This window comes from Pristis pectinata, chromosome 16 (genome assembly GCF_009764475.1).
Source record: "Pristis pectinata isolate sPriPec2 chromosome 16, sPriPec2.1.pri, whole genome shotgun sequence".
Lineage (NCBI taxonomy): Eukaryota > Metazoa > Chordata > Chondrichthyes > Rhinopristiformes > Pristidae > Pristis > Pristis pectinata.
Genome location: NC_067420.1, coordinates 17,564,291 through 17,579,862, shown reverse-complemented (window position 1 = coordinate 17,579,862; position 15,572 = coordinate 17,564,291). Strand labels below are relative to the sequence as shown.

The following is a 15,572-nucleotide window of genomic DNA, read 5'->3' as shown; positions in this document are numbered from 1 at the left end:
AAGAAAAATGATGGAATGGATACTAGATAACATTAATAATAGGGTGCAAGAAAGGTGGTGAAAGATGGATGTTTTTCGTTCTTTGAGATGGAATGTTGTGGTCTTCCTGAGGGTCATTTCTGAACTCATTATACTTAGTTTTTGGAAATCTCAGAAGTTGGAAGTAGCATAATGAACTCTGTAGATGGTACAGTACCTGGCAAAGTACACAGTGTTGAAGACAACATAGACAGGAAAACTAGGAAGAAAAATAGAAAATGTTGTGATAATATAGCAATATTTACCATGTCTGCACACATGTTTATGATTTAGTGTATTAGTATTGTTTACTATGGTATTCACATTAATTGTTAAAACCCTAGTTACTGAGAGAAGTGCAGCATATTGCTTAATCAAGGGATATTTACTGTGGAGCTAAACTGAACAATGGTACTGAGATAAGGCAAAGATGACATGATTACTGACCAAATGTATAAGGTGATTGGATTTGTCAAGCTAGACAGAGGCCCACATTGAGTAAAGGAATAAACAAAAATATATTAAGTGCACTTCTGGAATGATACGTGCAACAAGATGTGTCAAAACTTGGGAGAGAGGGAGGGAGAGGGAGGGAGAGGGAGAGAGAATGTGCACTCCATAGGAAACCTGTGGGGATTGACCATCTGTATCAGGTAATATTTGTAACCTCAAAGTAACTGGGGTTGTAACAATAAAGTCAATTAGTTTGACATTACTCTTAGCTCTTGATTATTTAAAAACAACATCCTTTGAGAAATTTTCTGCAATGGAGTTCAATGCATAAATGTGGGAGGATTGCTATGAAAGAGAGTGGCCTACAAATCTGGATGTGCAGGTTGCTTTTTCAGTTGCAAATCTTCTGAAAATTGCTGTTTTCCCCTGAGAGGAATGTGATTGCAAATATTTCCTGGTTGAACTATATCAGTCTGGAAATTTGACCAGAAAAATGTCCACTCGTGTTGGACTCCAGCTCAACAGAGAGCTTTTGAACCATCCAAACTGTGTCTGAATAGCAAGTCCTTTCTTGTAAATCAGATATGAAGTGACCATTGAAACAGGAGAGTCCTGCCTCCAGTTAATGTGTGGGGCACAATACCAACATGACTTTTGTCTCCTGTCCATGAACAAATGTAGTCACACAGCATGGAAATGGGCCCTTCAGCCTAACTGGTCCATGCCGACCAAGATTCCCATCTAAACTCATGCCATTTGCCTACGTTCAACAGCACAATTATGTTCACATGGAAAAAGGGGACTTTACAATCATATTCAGAGTCGAGAAGTTTCATCAGTTTCTTTTAGGGAGACTCTTTATCCTTGTAACAGATCACAAACTCCTCTTCACTATCAAAATGATTGAAAATCAAAAAGCTGCATTCACTGGAAATCTGAAATAAAAACAGGGAATGCTGGAAAAATGCAGCAGGTCAGGCAGCATCTCTGGAAAGGAAAACAATTAACATTTCAACTCTGAGATCCTTCCAAGTTGATTGTGATGGTGGCCTTGCATTTGTGGGAGTAGCCAATTACTATGGTGAAATATAATTGAATTGAATATTGCCCTTCAAAACTAAATGCTAAACAAATGCTTTACCTTGCTGCTCCAAGAAGACGCAGAATTCTATCTTCATGCTTGAAGTCATTGATGAGGTTTTCTTTGTAACAGCTGCAGAAATAGCACAAACTACCCAGAGAGGTGGCCTCTTCAAATAGATGTACAAGCACACCTTTAGTTGCTTGACTTCTTCAGATAAATGCCTTCCTCCATAATTGCAACTGACATTTTCTACAACTGACAGTTTAAACTGTCAACTGATCAAGACTGTCTAAAATTCCCTAATCATTCCCATTGCCTTACGAAGGTGCATATTAGATGAGCTACATGCATAGACAACATGACGGCAATTAGCTGAGATTTATTTATAGGCTGGATATTGACGACAATTTATAACATCTAGTCTCCTGTGCAGAGTCACAGCACTCAAAACTCATTTACTGGCTGGAGGTGACCTTCTCATCCATTCCAGCCTATTCACATGCATATTTTCCAAAACCAAACCAACGTTTTTCTCATGTTAATAGACGCCCAGTCGAAGTGAATCGACAAATCTAAGTGAATTGCCCAATGTAGAAATGATGAGCTCAGGAGGATATTTTTCATGCATGAAACAGCAGGTTTCCAATAATGGCTATCAACTTAACTCACCCACCTATGATCATTTTCCAAGGTGCAATGGAGTCAAATGCTCTGAGACTCTGCCCACGTCACCCTGTTTCAAGTGTTACTTCAGAGTGATTGGTCAATATCCTCAAAGAGTCCGCAATAAGGTAGATTTTCCACAAGTTCTCAGCAACTGCCACAGACAGGCCAACTTCTTTACCAAACACTGCAATACTTGTCAATCCACCACACAATTCACACCAGTACCACTCGCTTCCCACTCGCTTAAGCCTGATACAGCCCAGCCTCAAAAATTTGATGGAATGTAAGCAAAGATACAGCCAAAACCCACAGGGAAAGGGGTTAGAGAAGTAGTTCTTTGCTCTCAACAAAGTACAAGTACTGTGACCATCCTGCAAACAAGACATCAGAAAATGAAATATTGGAGCGGTCATCCAAGTCTGGGGTCCAAGTCAGATGCAACAAGTGGAATATCCATGTTGACCAAATGATACCTGCACTTGGTGCAATAGTGGCCACCAGCCAATTCTCCAAAACTGAGAGCAACTGAGAGGTTTGAGCTAGAATCAGTTATGAAAGAAGAGATCTAAATCAATCATGAACCATGCAAAATGGGACACAGTGCTGTGAGCCAGAGTGTATAGAAGAACTAGCACCTCAAGTCTCGTAGAGAAAATTACAGCAACTGAGGAACCCATCAAAAGATCCTGCTAAGGGGCTGGGTATGGTAGGTGATCAACCTTTAAAAAGGGGTTAATTAGTGTGATGTACTTACAGTATTTGTATAGTTCTGTAACTGATTAAATATCCAGCACTATAATTAGCCATACAGGATCATGTGACATACCACATGATGATATTACCATCTGTAAGTATAAATATACATAAGTATCATGGCTACTTCATGGAGCAGCCATTCCGGTATGGGTTCCATCTTGGTAGTGAATCAGCTCTTGAGTAAACCAAATCTGTTCATTTGAGTAACTCCATTAGTTTGATTATACCCATAGATGCCTGAACTAAACTAAGAAACCTACCCACCCAATACACTACGGCAGTGGTTTTCAACCTTTCTCATGCTGCAGCCCCCCAGAACATGTTCTTGTTAGATGGCGGACCCCCAAAGTCCACAAAATCAAACGATCGATAATTCATGCATGCAACACTTAAATTACTGCACATAGGCCATATTGAAATAGTGACTATTTCAATCACCAATAATTACCAGCGGTGTCTTTCAGTGTTCAGTTCAATGTGAAGGTTGTGCCTGTTTTGTACTGCAGAGTTTGTCCAAACGTGGTGGTATGTGCGACAAACATACGCGTATGTCATCCTCAATATTCCGTCTTGACCTGTATCTGGTTTTCATGGCAGTGACTGCAGAAAATGCTATTTCGCACAAGTAAGTGGTTGCAAATCACAACAGAACATTGATGGCTTTGCCGGGCAGCAGTGGATACTCCTGGGAACATGTTATCCAGAACGACAACAGTGACATTCGGTTAAACTGCAAGCGCAAAGTCCTGTCAGATGACAGTTCAGCCAATTCTTCTTGTTCACGTCCAGTTAAATCAGTAAACATGCATTCAAACGGATTTCGAATCCAATCAAACATGCTCATATCATCGTTGCTGAAATACTCATGGAAATAATGTGACAGCTGTTGAACATGGTTCAAAACGGTGCTTGCAATGGCCTCTGTCTTACTCTCGTTCACTGTCAGAAAGTCAGCCAGCAACATAAACATATCATAGATGCCTTGCTCGCATCTTCCCTTCCAGATATGGAGTTTTTTCTGGAAGGCATTGATTTTGTCATGTGTTTTCAGAACATTTGAGCCAGGTCCTTGCAATGATAGATTTAAGCTGTTCAAAATGTTGAAAATATCTGCAAAATAAGCTAATCTGACAACCCACATCTCATCTGTCAAGAACTGTGCCAATGATCTGTTATGCTCATATAGAAAAATGAACAGTTCATCTCGCAATTCATATATACGCTGCACAACGTGGCCTCGTGACAGCCATCTGACTTCTGTATGCAGTAACAAATGCTTATGCTCGGCTTCCATTTCACGGCATATGTTTTCAAACAAACGATGATTAAGCAGCCTGGCTTTGATAAAGTTAACAATTTTAATGCATGTGGAAAACACATCTGCAAAATTTTCATCCATATCCTTTGCAGCCAAAGCCTCACGGTGAATCATGCGGTGGGTTGCTGCTACATGTGGAGCTACTTCTTTCACTCGTGCAACTAGACCCGACTTCCGTCCCGTCACTGCGGCAGCACCATCCGTGCATACTCCAATACACTGTGTCCGCACCAATGCCGATTGTACAAAAAAAAAGTGTCAAGCACACGGAAAAGTTCTTCACCGGTTGTATGCTCTGGGAGTGCCTTGCAAAACAAAAAGTCTTCCAAAGCCAACAACTGCGCAGCACTGGCAACATCAGTACCTTCATCGAGCTGAATCACAAATCTGACTTGCTGAAGACGTGCTATCAGCTGGCTCTGTATATCTTCCGCCATATCGCCAATTCTTCTGCTTACTGTGTTATCAGACAGTGGAATGGCTTTCAGTTTTTGACTGGATTCTTTTCCCAGTACAACTTCGCACATATCTACTGCTGCAGGCAGTATAAGCTCTTCTCCAATCGTGTGAGGGTTTCTGGAACGTGCTATTTGTAATGCTACCAAATATGATGCGCGAAGAGCCTTCTCATTTACAGTGGTGCAGGCTGTCATTTTGCCTTTCTGCTTGAGATACAGCTCCTTTTGCCACTCAAAATATTCCTTCGGCTTACTGGCAATATCTGGATGCACTGTTGTTAAATGGCGCTTCAATTTCGCTGGTTTCATTGCATCGTTGGACAGTGTTTGCAAACACACAACACAGAGAGGTTGGTCCGCATTTGTCCCCACTGCGATGAAGCCATATGAAATGTATTCTGGATCATACTTGCATTGTTTTCTCTTTCGGTCACCCTTATCCCCTTCGTCATCAGAATCTTTTGGTTTCTGGTCAGCTTTTCTCTTCAGAAATTTCTCCAGACTCAGCAATACATGCTGGACAGTTTAATTACTATTACTGATAAACAAAATTATCAAAACTAATCTAAAATTTACACGCTTGCACACTTTTCGTTTAACAGTGACGTCACTGTGGCATAAGTAAGCAATATTATTAAGGCACACCAACAACGTCACTCAGTCTCGCTAATACTACAGTGTACAACAGAATAGTAGTGAGTAGTGAACACTACTGATAACTCTGACTACACAAATCGAATATTAAGCAGCAGCTTACCAGAAGGGAACAGCGTCTAAGTCTCTAAGATTGTCGCCAAAATCAGACAGAATAGATATGGCCAATTTTCTGAATAGTGGAAAACTGGAGCAAGCAAGTAAGCTACGTCTTTGTAACAGGTTGCCTTTCCATTTTTTTCTAGGCTTGCTCGTGGACCCCCTGGTAACCCGCCGTGGGCCCCCAGGGGTCCGCGGACCACAGGTTGAAAACCTCTGCACTACAGTATCTTTCTAAAGAAAAGAGGGGCAAATTTTTCTAAGTCATTGGTGTTAAAGAGATGTTACAGTAATGATCAGCCATTGTACTATTCCATCTATAAGCTGACTTTAATGGAATCTTATATCAGGAGTGGAGTACATGGCAGCAAATTTAATTCAAAAATTATAGTTGGAAGAAACCCATTACCTGCAGTTACATTTCAACAAAACACTCTGAATAAAAGAAGACACCTTAAATTTTTATTAAAACTATTTTACTTTCAACCATTGGTTTCTTAATAGAATAAGTTATTTCAGCAATATTATGAAGAAAATTGTTGGAAGTCTGATGATATCAAAACTCACCTCATAGTGATCTCCTGGACATAAACGAGCAAAACCAATCAAACCTAGAAATTCACAGAGATGAGGTGATTAGAGGAAAAGGCAGTTTTAATCACATGTATTCAAGACAGTGTTTATTACAATGTGCTACCATAAATTAACAAACAAGATACACAGGCTTGCATTTTGATAGGAATATTCATGACCTCGGGACATTTAAAACAGCTTTACAGCTAATGAAATACTGTTAAAGTTCATTCACTGTTACAATGCATCGAAATATGACAGCAAATGTGTACACAATGTCAGGGGTGTGCAGTAGGCAATTAACCTACCAACCAGCACTTAGAGAAGTGGGAAGAAACCTGAGCACCAGCAAGAAACCCATACAGTTACAGGGAGAATGTGCAAACTCCATACACACAGCACCAGAGGTTAGAGTTGCTGGAACTGAGGCAGCAGCACTAATTGCTGCATTACATTGCTGTTTATAACATTAAGCAATTAGCAGTGTATTCCCCCCGCAAAAGCCAGAACATGTTATCTCCTGTGCATGATCCTTCATGGCAAAGAGTCACAAACAGAAGATCAATAAATGACCAGAAAATCTGTTTTAGGGACATTGGCTGAGGGATAAATATTAGCCAGGACAGCAGAAGAGCATGCGTAGACATCCTCAAATGGGATCTTTTATGTCTATGAAAGGTCAGACAGGACCTCTTTATGATCTCAAAGTACCAAAGTACCCACAAGGCAAGAGAAGTACGTTGGAGCAAAAATTGGCATTAAGTTACTAAACAGAAAATTGTGGGACTTCTCAACAGGTAAGGCACTATCTGTGGGGAGGGAAACAGAATTAATTTTTTCAGTCACAAAAAATAAACTGCTGGTGGAACTCAGCAGGTCAAGCAGCAACTGTGGAGGCAAAGGGATGGTCAACATTTTGAGTCGGGACCCTGCATCAGGACTGAGAGTATAGAGGGAAGAGAGCCAGTACAAAGAGGTGAGGGAGGGGTGAGAAAGGTCTGGTAGACCTTAGATGGTAGGATAGATCTTAATATTTCAGGTCAATGACCTTTTATATGTACAGAAGAGATATAGTTTCTTAGAAGCAAAAATTCAACGAAAAGGGGGTTAATTACCAAATGCTGCTGTTCTGTATTTTCCTGGTGACAGTGTAAGAAAATGGTCATGACAACAAAGAGAAAACACTCACTAGACTCAAAAATTCAATCATATTCCTTCCACTATTTTGAAAAGCCCAATCTCATTCAAAAGAAGTTTTGTTTGATTAAAATTTACCTTTCATTCTGATGTGAAATTCACCAAGGAAAATCTCCAGTGTTCTCTCTATCACACACATATCCTGCAGGAAGGGGAACAATAGAAGGATTCCATATTATTGAAAATAGAATGGTCACATCACAATACGAATTTGTATTTGCGTGGTGCCTCCCAAAATACTATACAGGAAGATAATCAAACAAAAGTTAAAATTGATACAATTTGGACTGATAGCCAAGTAGATTTTAAGACGTATCTTAAAAGAGGTGAGAGAGATGGAGAAACAGAGAAGTTGAGAAGTAACTTCGAGAGTTTGGCACTAAGGCAGCTGAAAGCACAACCACCCATGAATAAAATTGGAGAAGTGTAAGAAGCCCATCTTGGAGGTGCACAGAAACCTCAGCAAGTTGTAGGGCTCGAGCAATTTACAGAGATAGGGAGGCACAAGACCATGAATGAGAACTATATATTTTGGCAGTGCTGGACTGAGGACCTATGTGAATTCCTGGGTGATACATGAAGAGTGCTTGGTGAGCATTAAGTTATGTCTTGCAGTTTTGGGGGTCGGTTATGTTTATGGAGGATGTCAAACTAAAGGCTAGACAGGAACATATTGGCAGTGGAAGTATGCTGATTTTAAACTTTCATTTTGGAATTTTTAATATTCTTCAATTTTCTAACAAAGGATTATTGCAACTAATTTATTGCGATACAGAAGGAGGCTATTCAGCCCACTGAGTTGAAGCAATCCCATCCCCCCCTTATTTCCCTGTAATGTATTCTCCCTCACATGACTGTCAACTCCCCTTTGACTTTTTTGCCACTTACATACACTAGGGATGATTTACAGTTGCCAATTAACCTACCAGCATAACTTTGGGATGTTGAAGGAAACAGGAGCACCTGGGGGAAAGGGAGAGTGTGTAAATTCTGCACGGACAGCACTGGATATCAAGATTGAACCCAGGTTGCTGGAGCTGTGAGGCACCAGCATTAACTGCTACACAACTCTGTCACCCGATCAGCTAGTAACTTTGTGCCATTCACAAAATCAACCTCTGAAAGATGAAGTAATTATTGCAATGTTTTTGAAATGCATAGTGCTGTGTTCTCTTCGATGGGAAACCATTGAGTAATAATATATTCTTTTGCAGTAAGTACATTTTTACTCAGTAAATTATAACATTCCTTAGCAGACCAGATGTTAAAAACATTTAGGCAAAACAATTACTATTGGTTGTGCAGAAATACATACTTTATCCAGGGGCCCAAAATGGAACAGCTAAAAAAGTAGTCTCTGGTGTGCTATCTTGCTTATTTTAAAGTAAAAACTTCACTGGTCAGGTGAAAAACTTTATGGTAGATTTACTTAAGTATGGAAGGTTATGAGAAGCACAAATTAAAATCTAACTATTCAAATTAAACTTAATTGGTTGTGTATAGAATGAATGTAGTACACATAATATTGGTTATGAACAATGCTAATTATTTTAAGTTGTCACTCCTTCAAGGATTATGTCATAAGAACATAAAAATAAAAATTGTAGGCTATGAGGCCCCTTATGTCTTTTCTGCCATTCAGTAAGATTGTGATTAATTTTAGGAATACAGCATTGGCACTAAAGTTATGGCACTAGGCCTAAGTTGCAGCCTGCCTCCCTTTCATCGCAGGCTTGTATCTAGGATTCTGTGCAGATGGTCATCTGGGACTCCATTTATGACCTGTTCCATCTTCGTTGTTTCTTATCCATTAAGTTAAGCTAATGGTATTGATGAGAGGCTGGTCATGGCATGCATTAACTCCAGCATCCCAGACAACCTCGACCCACTGCAAATCATCTACCGCTGAAACAGGTCTACAGTGGATGCCATCTCCCTGGCCCTACACTCATCTCTGGAGCATCTGGACAGTAAAGGTACCTACATTAGACTATAGTTTATTGACTACAGCTCCGTCTTCAATACTATAATTCCAAGCAAACTCATCAGCAAACTCCGAGAACTGGGACTCAACACCTCCCTCTGTAACTGGATCCTTGACTTTCTGACCAACAGACCGCAATCAGTGAGGATAGGCAGCAACACCTCCTACACGATTATTCTCAACACTGGTGCCCCACAAGGCTGCATCCTCAGCCCTCTACTCTACTCCCTATATACTCATGACTGCGTGACCAGATTCTACTCTAACTCCATCTACAAGTTTGCAGATGATACCACTGTAGTGGGCCTTATCTCAAATAATGAGGAGTCGAAGTACAGGAAGGAGATAGAGAGCTTAGCGACATGGTGTCATGACAACAACCTTTCCCTTAATGTCAGCAAAACAAAAGAGCTGGTCATTGACTTTAGGAAAGGGGGCAGTGTATGTGCACTTGTCTACATCAATGGTGCTGAGGTTGAGAGGGTTGAGAGCTTCAAGTTCCTAGGAGTGAACATCACCAATAGCCTGTCCTGGTCCAGCCACATAGATGCCGCAGCCAAGAAAGCTCATCAGCACCTCGACTTCCTCAGGAGGCTAAAGAAATTTGGCATGTCTCCTTTGACACTCGCCAACTTTTATTGATGCACCGCAGAAAACATCCTATCTGGATTGGTCACGGCTTGGTATGGCAACTGATCTGCCTGGGACTGCAAAAAACTGCAGCGAGTTGTGGATACAGCCCAGTTATCATGGAAACCAGCTTCCCCTCCATAGACTCTGTCTATACCTCTCACTGCCTTGGTGAAGCAGCCAGCATAATCAGAGACCCCACCCACCTGGGTCATTCTCTTTTCTCCCCTCTCCCATCAGGCAGAAGATACAGGAGCATGAGGGCACATACTACCAGGCTCAAGGACAGCTTCTATTCCACTGTGATAAGGCTATTGAACGGTTGCCTTCTACGATGAGATGGACCCTTGACCTCACAATCTACCTTGTTATGGCCTTGCACCCTATTATCTACCTGCAATGCACTTCCCTGTAGCTGTGACACTTTACTCTGTATTCTGTGATTGTTTTTACCCTGTACTACCTCAATGCACTGTGTAATGAATTGATCTGTACGAATGATATGCAAGACATGTTTTTCACTATACCTTGGTACAAGTGACAATAATAAACCAATACCAATACAGACCGAGAGGGCAACAACCATATGGCAGTACCTAAATCCTATAAGATTGTTCAAATCTATGGGTGTTATAAAGTTATTCTTGATATCATGTATGTGAAAACCCCTCTACCCACATCTTAAGTGTCAACATGGCAGGAATAATGTCCCATGCTTTTGCCTGGTTTAATCTCAATGAGGATAGTCATTGCTACTTGACAATTAACACCCAAAAGGGATTATATTCATATACTTCATGTGTTGGGTAAAATTCTGATATATGATGCATGAGGCCTTCTACATGACTGAAGTTTCCTGCAACAGGTCCTTGAATAAAATATTTGCCAAATCAACAAATTCAAAACCAGGAGTCACCCGATGGATCATTTGAGGATAACTTGTAACTAGCTAATTTTGAAACCATTTAAATGGTTTTGGATTCTGAAATTCAGTCTGCTTACTTAGAAAGTAAAGATCTCACTTGATGAAGCCCATTAACTGCTTTTTTCACAAATATTCATTAATTATTTGCCCACTTGTGATGAAGGGACTTTGATCTTAAATATTAACTCTGTTTCCACAGATGCTGCCTGGCCTGCTGAGTGTTTCCAGCATCTTCTGTTTTTATTTCAGTGTTCAGATTTTAAGTTTAATGTGTCAGTAATTTATATGTCAGAATTTTTTTATTGACACTTAAAATAAACTAGCAGGTAAATTGTTTTAAATTGGCTTTCCTAAAGAGCTTATTTTAAATAAGTGGAACTGGAAAAAAATGCTTCAAACTAAAATAGAGCATTAGATTTATTACTAATCCAAAGTTTAATGCCATTGCAGTCTGCTTTATAAATAGATAAATTAGAGCCTTTTTTTAAACTATGGTCAGATTTACCAAATAAAAATAGCAATGAAGTTAAAAAATACACAGATGGAATACCTCTGTACATAACCTGTAGTTCCTATTAATCTCCAGCAGTGTTTCCCGTGATCCTTTGGTAGAAGGTGATACTGAGTAAGCTCTTCTCATGTTGTTTGCCCCATTGCGTAGACGCCATTGGATGAAATAGGACTCATGTAGTTCTTCTATCTGGAGGATAGTTGACCACAACAGTAAGATTAAAGATTTCATAAACTGGCTTCCATAAACTAAATTCTATGAAACCACTTCTCAAAGCTTTGGACATATTTAAAAATCTTAAATTATGCAAAAATCTCCATTATGCAAAGAGTATAGAATTGTACAGCTTTTTTTGGAAATAACTGATCAATTAATCCCAATTCCATTTGCTTTACCTATTGCCCTATAATTTATTTTGTACTTTCAAATATATATCTAATAGTCTTTTTAAAATTACTATTGAATCTACTTTAGTCAGCCTTTCATATAGTATTGTCCAGATTACAACAACTTGCTGAGTAAAACTTTACTTATACAGCACGGTTACAGGCCATCCCAGCCCAATGATCCCACACCGCCCAATTACACCCAGTACACCTTTGGAATGTGGGAGGAAACCGGAGCACCCAGAGGAAACCCACACAGTCACGGGAGAGCATACAAATTCCTTACAGACAGCAGCGGGAATTGAACCCCGATCGCTGGTGCTGTAATAGTGTTACGTTAACTGCTACAGAAGATGAAGTTGCTCTTGGAAAGAAGTTCAATGGAGATTTAATGGACAAATTCAAAATTATAAGGACATTTGATAAAGTAAATAGAGAGTAGCTGGGTACTAAAGTGAATATCTCTGGAAAACCAGCATTGGTTTGTGATGTGTGATTAACTCTCAACTGTCTAACCCTTGGCAAGGTCATGGAAGAGATCGCAGAAAGCAGATGAGAGCAGATTGGCTGTATGGCAGCATGAAGTTTACGGTATTGGACTAGTAATCTAGAGGTTTGACCAACAATCCAGAGATTTGAAATTTCATAATGTCAACTGGAGAAAATAAATTCAGATTATTAAATATTACAGGAATAAAAAAGCCACTCTAAGTAACAGTGACCATGAGATAACTGGACTGGCATAAAAACCCTCTGGTACACTAATGTCCCTTAGGGAAGGAAATCTGCTATTCTTATCCTTTTCAGACCCACAGCAATACTCTTAAACTGCCCAGTGATGGTCTTGCAAGCCATCACCTATTCAAGGATAATTAGGAATGGGCAATAACATCAGTGCTGCCAGTTATATCTACGTTTTGTGAATGAAAGAAAAACATCAGGTTGTGAACGCTTTTATAAATGTTGTCACTTTTTCTGCAGTAGTGCCCTCCAGAGCAGTCCAGGCAGTAGAAGTTTAAAATGGTTTGATGTACTTATGGCAGCATACTTTTATTTAGAAGTATCCCCTTTGTGGCATGTAGGCTTTAACTAGTGTAAGGTAGCTTAGGAAGGAAAGAAGGGAGGCTGGTGAAGGTCAAAAAGATACTTGGACAGGAGTAAAATAAAGTCAGGACAAGTACCAAATTGTGATCCTTGATACTCAATATTGAATTCAACAAATTTAGATAATCAGCCTTTCCTGTTTGTGTATGAGTTCACCAGTTCTGATGCAAGGTAATCCACCTCTAACTTTAATTTAATTTTTCTCGCTGTACAAATGCTACCTGATCTGCTGAGCATTTCCAGCATTGTCTTTTATCTCAGTTTTCCAGCAACTGCTGCGTTCTGCATCTCACAGTTCCAGCATGTTGTTGGGTTTTTTATTTTCTCTCCCACTGCCCTCATTCACCTCCCTCTGTATACACTGCCTCAGATGGATTAGTGAAACTTTACTAGATGTTACTGAAAGCAATTATGTCACCTGGACAATCTTGTCCTCCACCTTATCACCGGGATTCACTTTTTTTCTGTCCTTCCTTTCCCTCTCTGCCATAAAAAGCAGGCTTGTTTACTCACTTTCCAGTTCTGATGAGGGGTCATTGGCCTGAAACACTCAGTATTTTTTGTGTTTATGCAGATGCTGGCAGTCTGATTTTTTTTGGATTTTTGAAGCAATTATATTACATGGACAGATGAACCCTTAGCTAATGAACTTTTATCACATATATATCAATAGTAAAAGTGTTAAATTTGTATTTTAAATACATTAGAAACATTATTTGCAGAAAGTAAATCATGATAATCATTCTGGGAAATAACCAAGTAGTTTGGATGGAACACTGTTAAAAATTTGTTTACATATTGTTTGTCCTTTGGACACAGGTGATTTGAATTCATTGCCAATCTCTAGTTCCCCTGAGGAGGTGATGTTGAGCTGCATTCTGGTGACTATTTTTGTGTAAGTATGGTTTGCTAATATATTTTGGAGGACGTTAGGAGTTAATCATGTTGTAGTCATTACAAGTGTACCATGTCAGGAAGCTTTTCTTAGTATTATGAACACCTAAGTCAGTAAGTTCTATTCTGGGCTATTCATATTTTTCACTGTGACTATTTGGAACTGAAGCTTCCAAAGGCAACAAAGTAATATTGTACCACTTAGCATCCATGCTATTTTATATTTAACTTTAATGATATAAAAACTCCATTGTAAATGTTCAAGCTTGAATAAGTACTTGGTGGCATGGTTTCCATGCTAATATTGTGACAGCACAGGCTGTTCTTGGACGTCACAGAAAATCAACCCAGCAAAACATTTCAAAATGTGATTTTAAACAAGTTAACAAAAAACAGATTCTAAATTACAAGCCCAATACAAAACAACTGAATAGTATATTTAATAGTTTATCATTGTTTTCCAAGTTGTTATGTAACAAAAACTTTAGCTACCTTACATATATTAAAACTCTGCACCTAACTTAATTAACTCAAGTGATTTATGATTTATCAAGTTGAATCAAGCCCTCAATGCATTTTATTTCACCAAATGTAAAACAGAATTTAGGAGAAAGCCAAATGGGTTATCCAAAACAGCTGTTTTTATTATCCATGTGACGCTATTTAAATTGCCTTCTTTTAATTAGAAAAAAAACAATTCCTTTATTGGAAATCTGCAAAATCTTACCCTGCTGATGTGAAATTCCAATTTCCTGATGTATCTCTCTGTAGTTCTAATTTGCTGAAATACGATTGCTTTCATTAGTGATCAAAACAAATAATTAATACTAATATCTGCAGAAATAACACAATTTTTATGTTACAGTTCTGCAATCAAGAACTCTTCCTTTCATTACCTATCGGTGTGTTCATAAAATTGAATGCAGGCAGTTGAAAATCAGGGATGGGAAAGGACTTTTGGAAGGGCCACTAATGCACAAGACTCCCTGATTTAATGTTCGGGTAAGTTGACCAGCAGCACCCACAATTTTCAAGAAGGTAATTACTAAATAAACAAAGCAAAGTTTTACACAAGTTGTGGTGACTGCAGTTTTCACACAGTGAGTGATCTTACCAATCAATCCTCAAGACTTCACTAGTAGCAGCTCAAGCAAGAGCACTAAAAGATTTCAATGTGGTAATTTGTGTGGGGCAGGAGATTTTGGAGTGCTTTTCCTGGCTTCACAAGAAAATATTGCAATTGCTAATAAACAATGTTCAGCCTCCTTCAGGAGAAGACTCTGCATCCACCAACCTAGGCCAGAGCTATGTGTTGCAGCTTCTATCTAAATCTCAGAATATTGTACACTTCCCGACATTAGCTTCAGACAAATTGAGCAGTTCTATCAGCCTTGTGGGCTATTCTACTTGGATTCAAAATCACCCCCCACCCACCCCCCATATGAATTGAAAATATGCTTACCTTATCTAGATCATATAAAAAAGCCTGAGATAATAAGCATAGGGAAAATGTATTAGTGTTTTATTTTCTTAAGTTTGAATAAATTCCTTTCAAAAAACACTTCATTTGATGTGTTACAGACACATAACCCAAAGCATAGTGAAGTGGAATGATTCCCATTCTATCCAATATTGTATTATTGGTGTTGTAGTATGAAACTTTTATGTTCTAGAGGCCCAGAACCTCTGTTGGTTTCCAAGATTATGAACAGTTGAATTCAGCACACGGCAGTGGCTAATTGGATGGAGTCAGTCACAAGAAGGGACATATTCAGCATTTTAAATTTAGGGGGACATGAAACACATACAGTATATATTATTACCATGCATGTGAGTCCTCAATGTGATAAAATGATTACCAA

The 15,572-nt window shown here is 39.1% G+C and overlaps 1 protein-coding gene across 6 annotated transcripts in view; it reads right to left on the bottom strand.

Annotated features, from left to right (window-relative positions):
- ripor3 (RIPOR family member 3) overlaps nt 1-15,572 on the bottom strand; it is a 124,687-nt gene that overhangs the window by 47,278 nt on the left and 61,837 nt on the right. For all 6 annotated transcript variants that reach the window (XM_052031488.1, XM_052031487.1, XM_052031485.1 and 3 more), the window contains 5 exons: nt 15,173-15,196; nt 14,438-14,491; nt 11,366-11,515; nt 7,355-7,418; nt 6,074-6,117 (listed from right to left, as the gene is read on the bottom strand). In XM_052031488.1, coding sequence (XP_051887448.1) covers nt 6,074-6,117; nt 7,355-7,418; nt 11,366-11,515; nt 14,438-14,491; nt 15,173-15,196 — 336 coding nt within the window. The remainder of the gene's footprint in view (nt 1-6,073; nt 6,118-7,354; nt 7,419-11,365; nt 11,516-14,437; nt 14,492-15,172; nt 15,197-15,572) is intronic.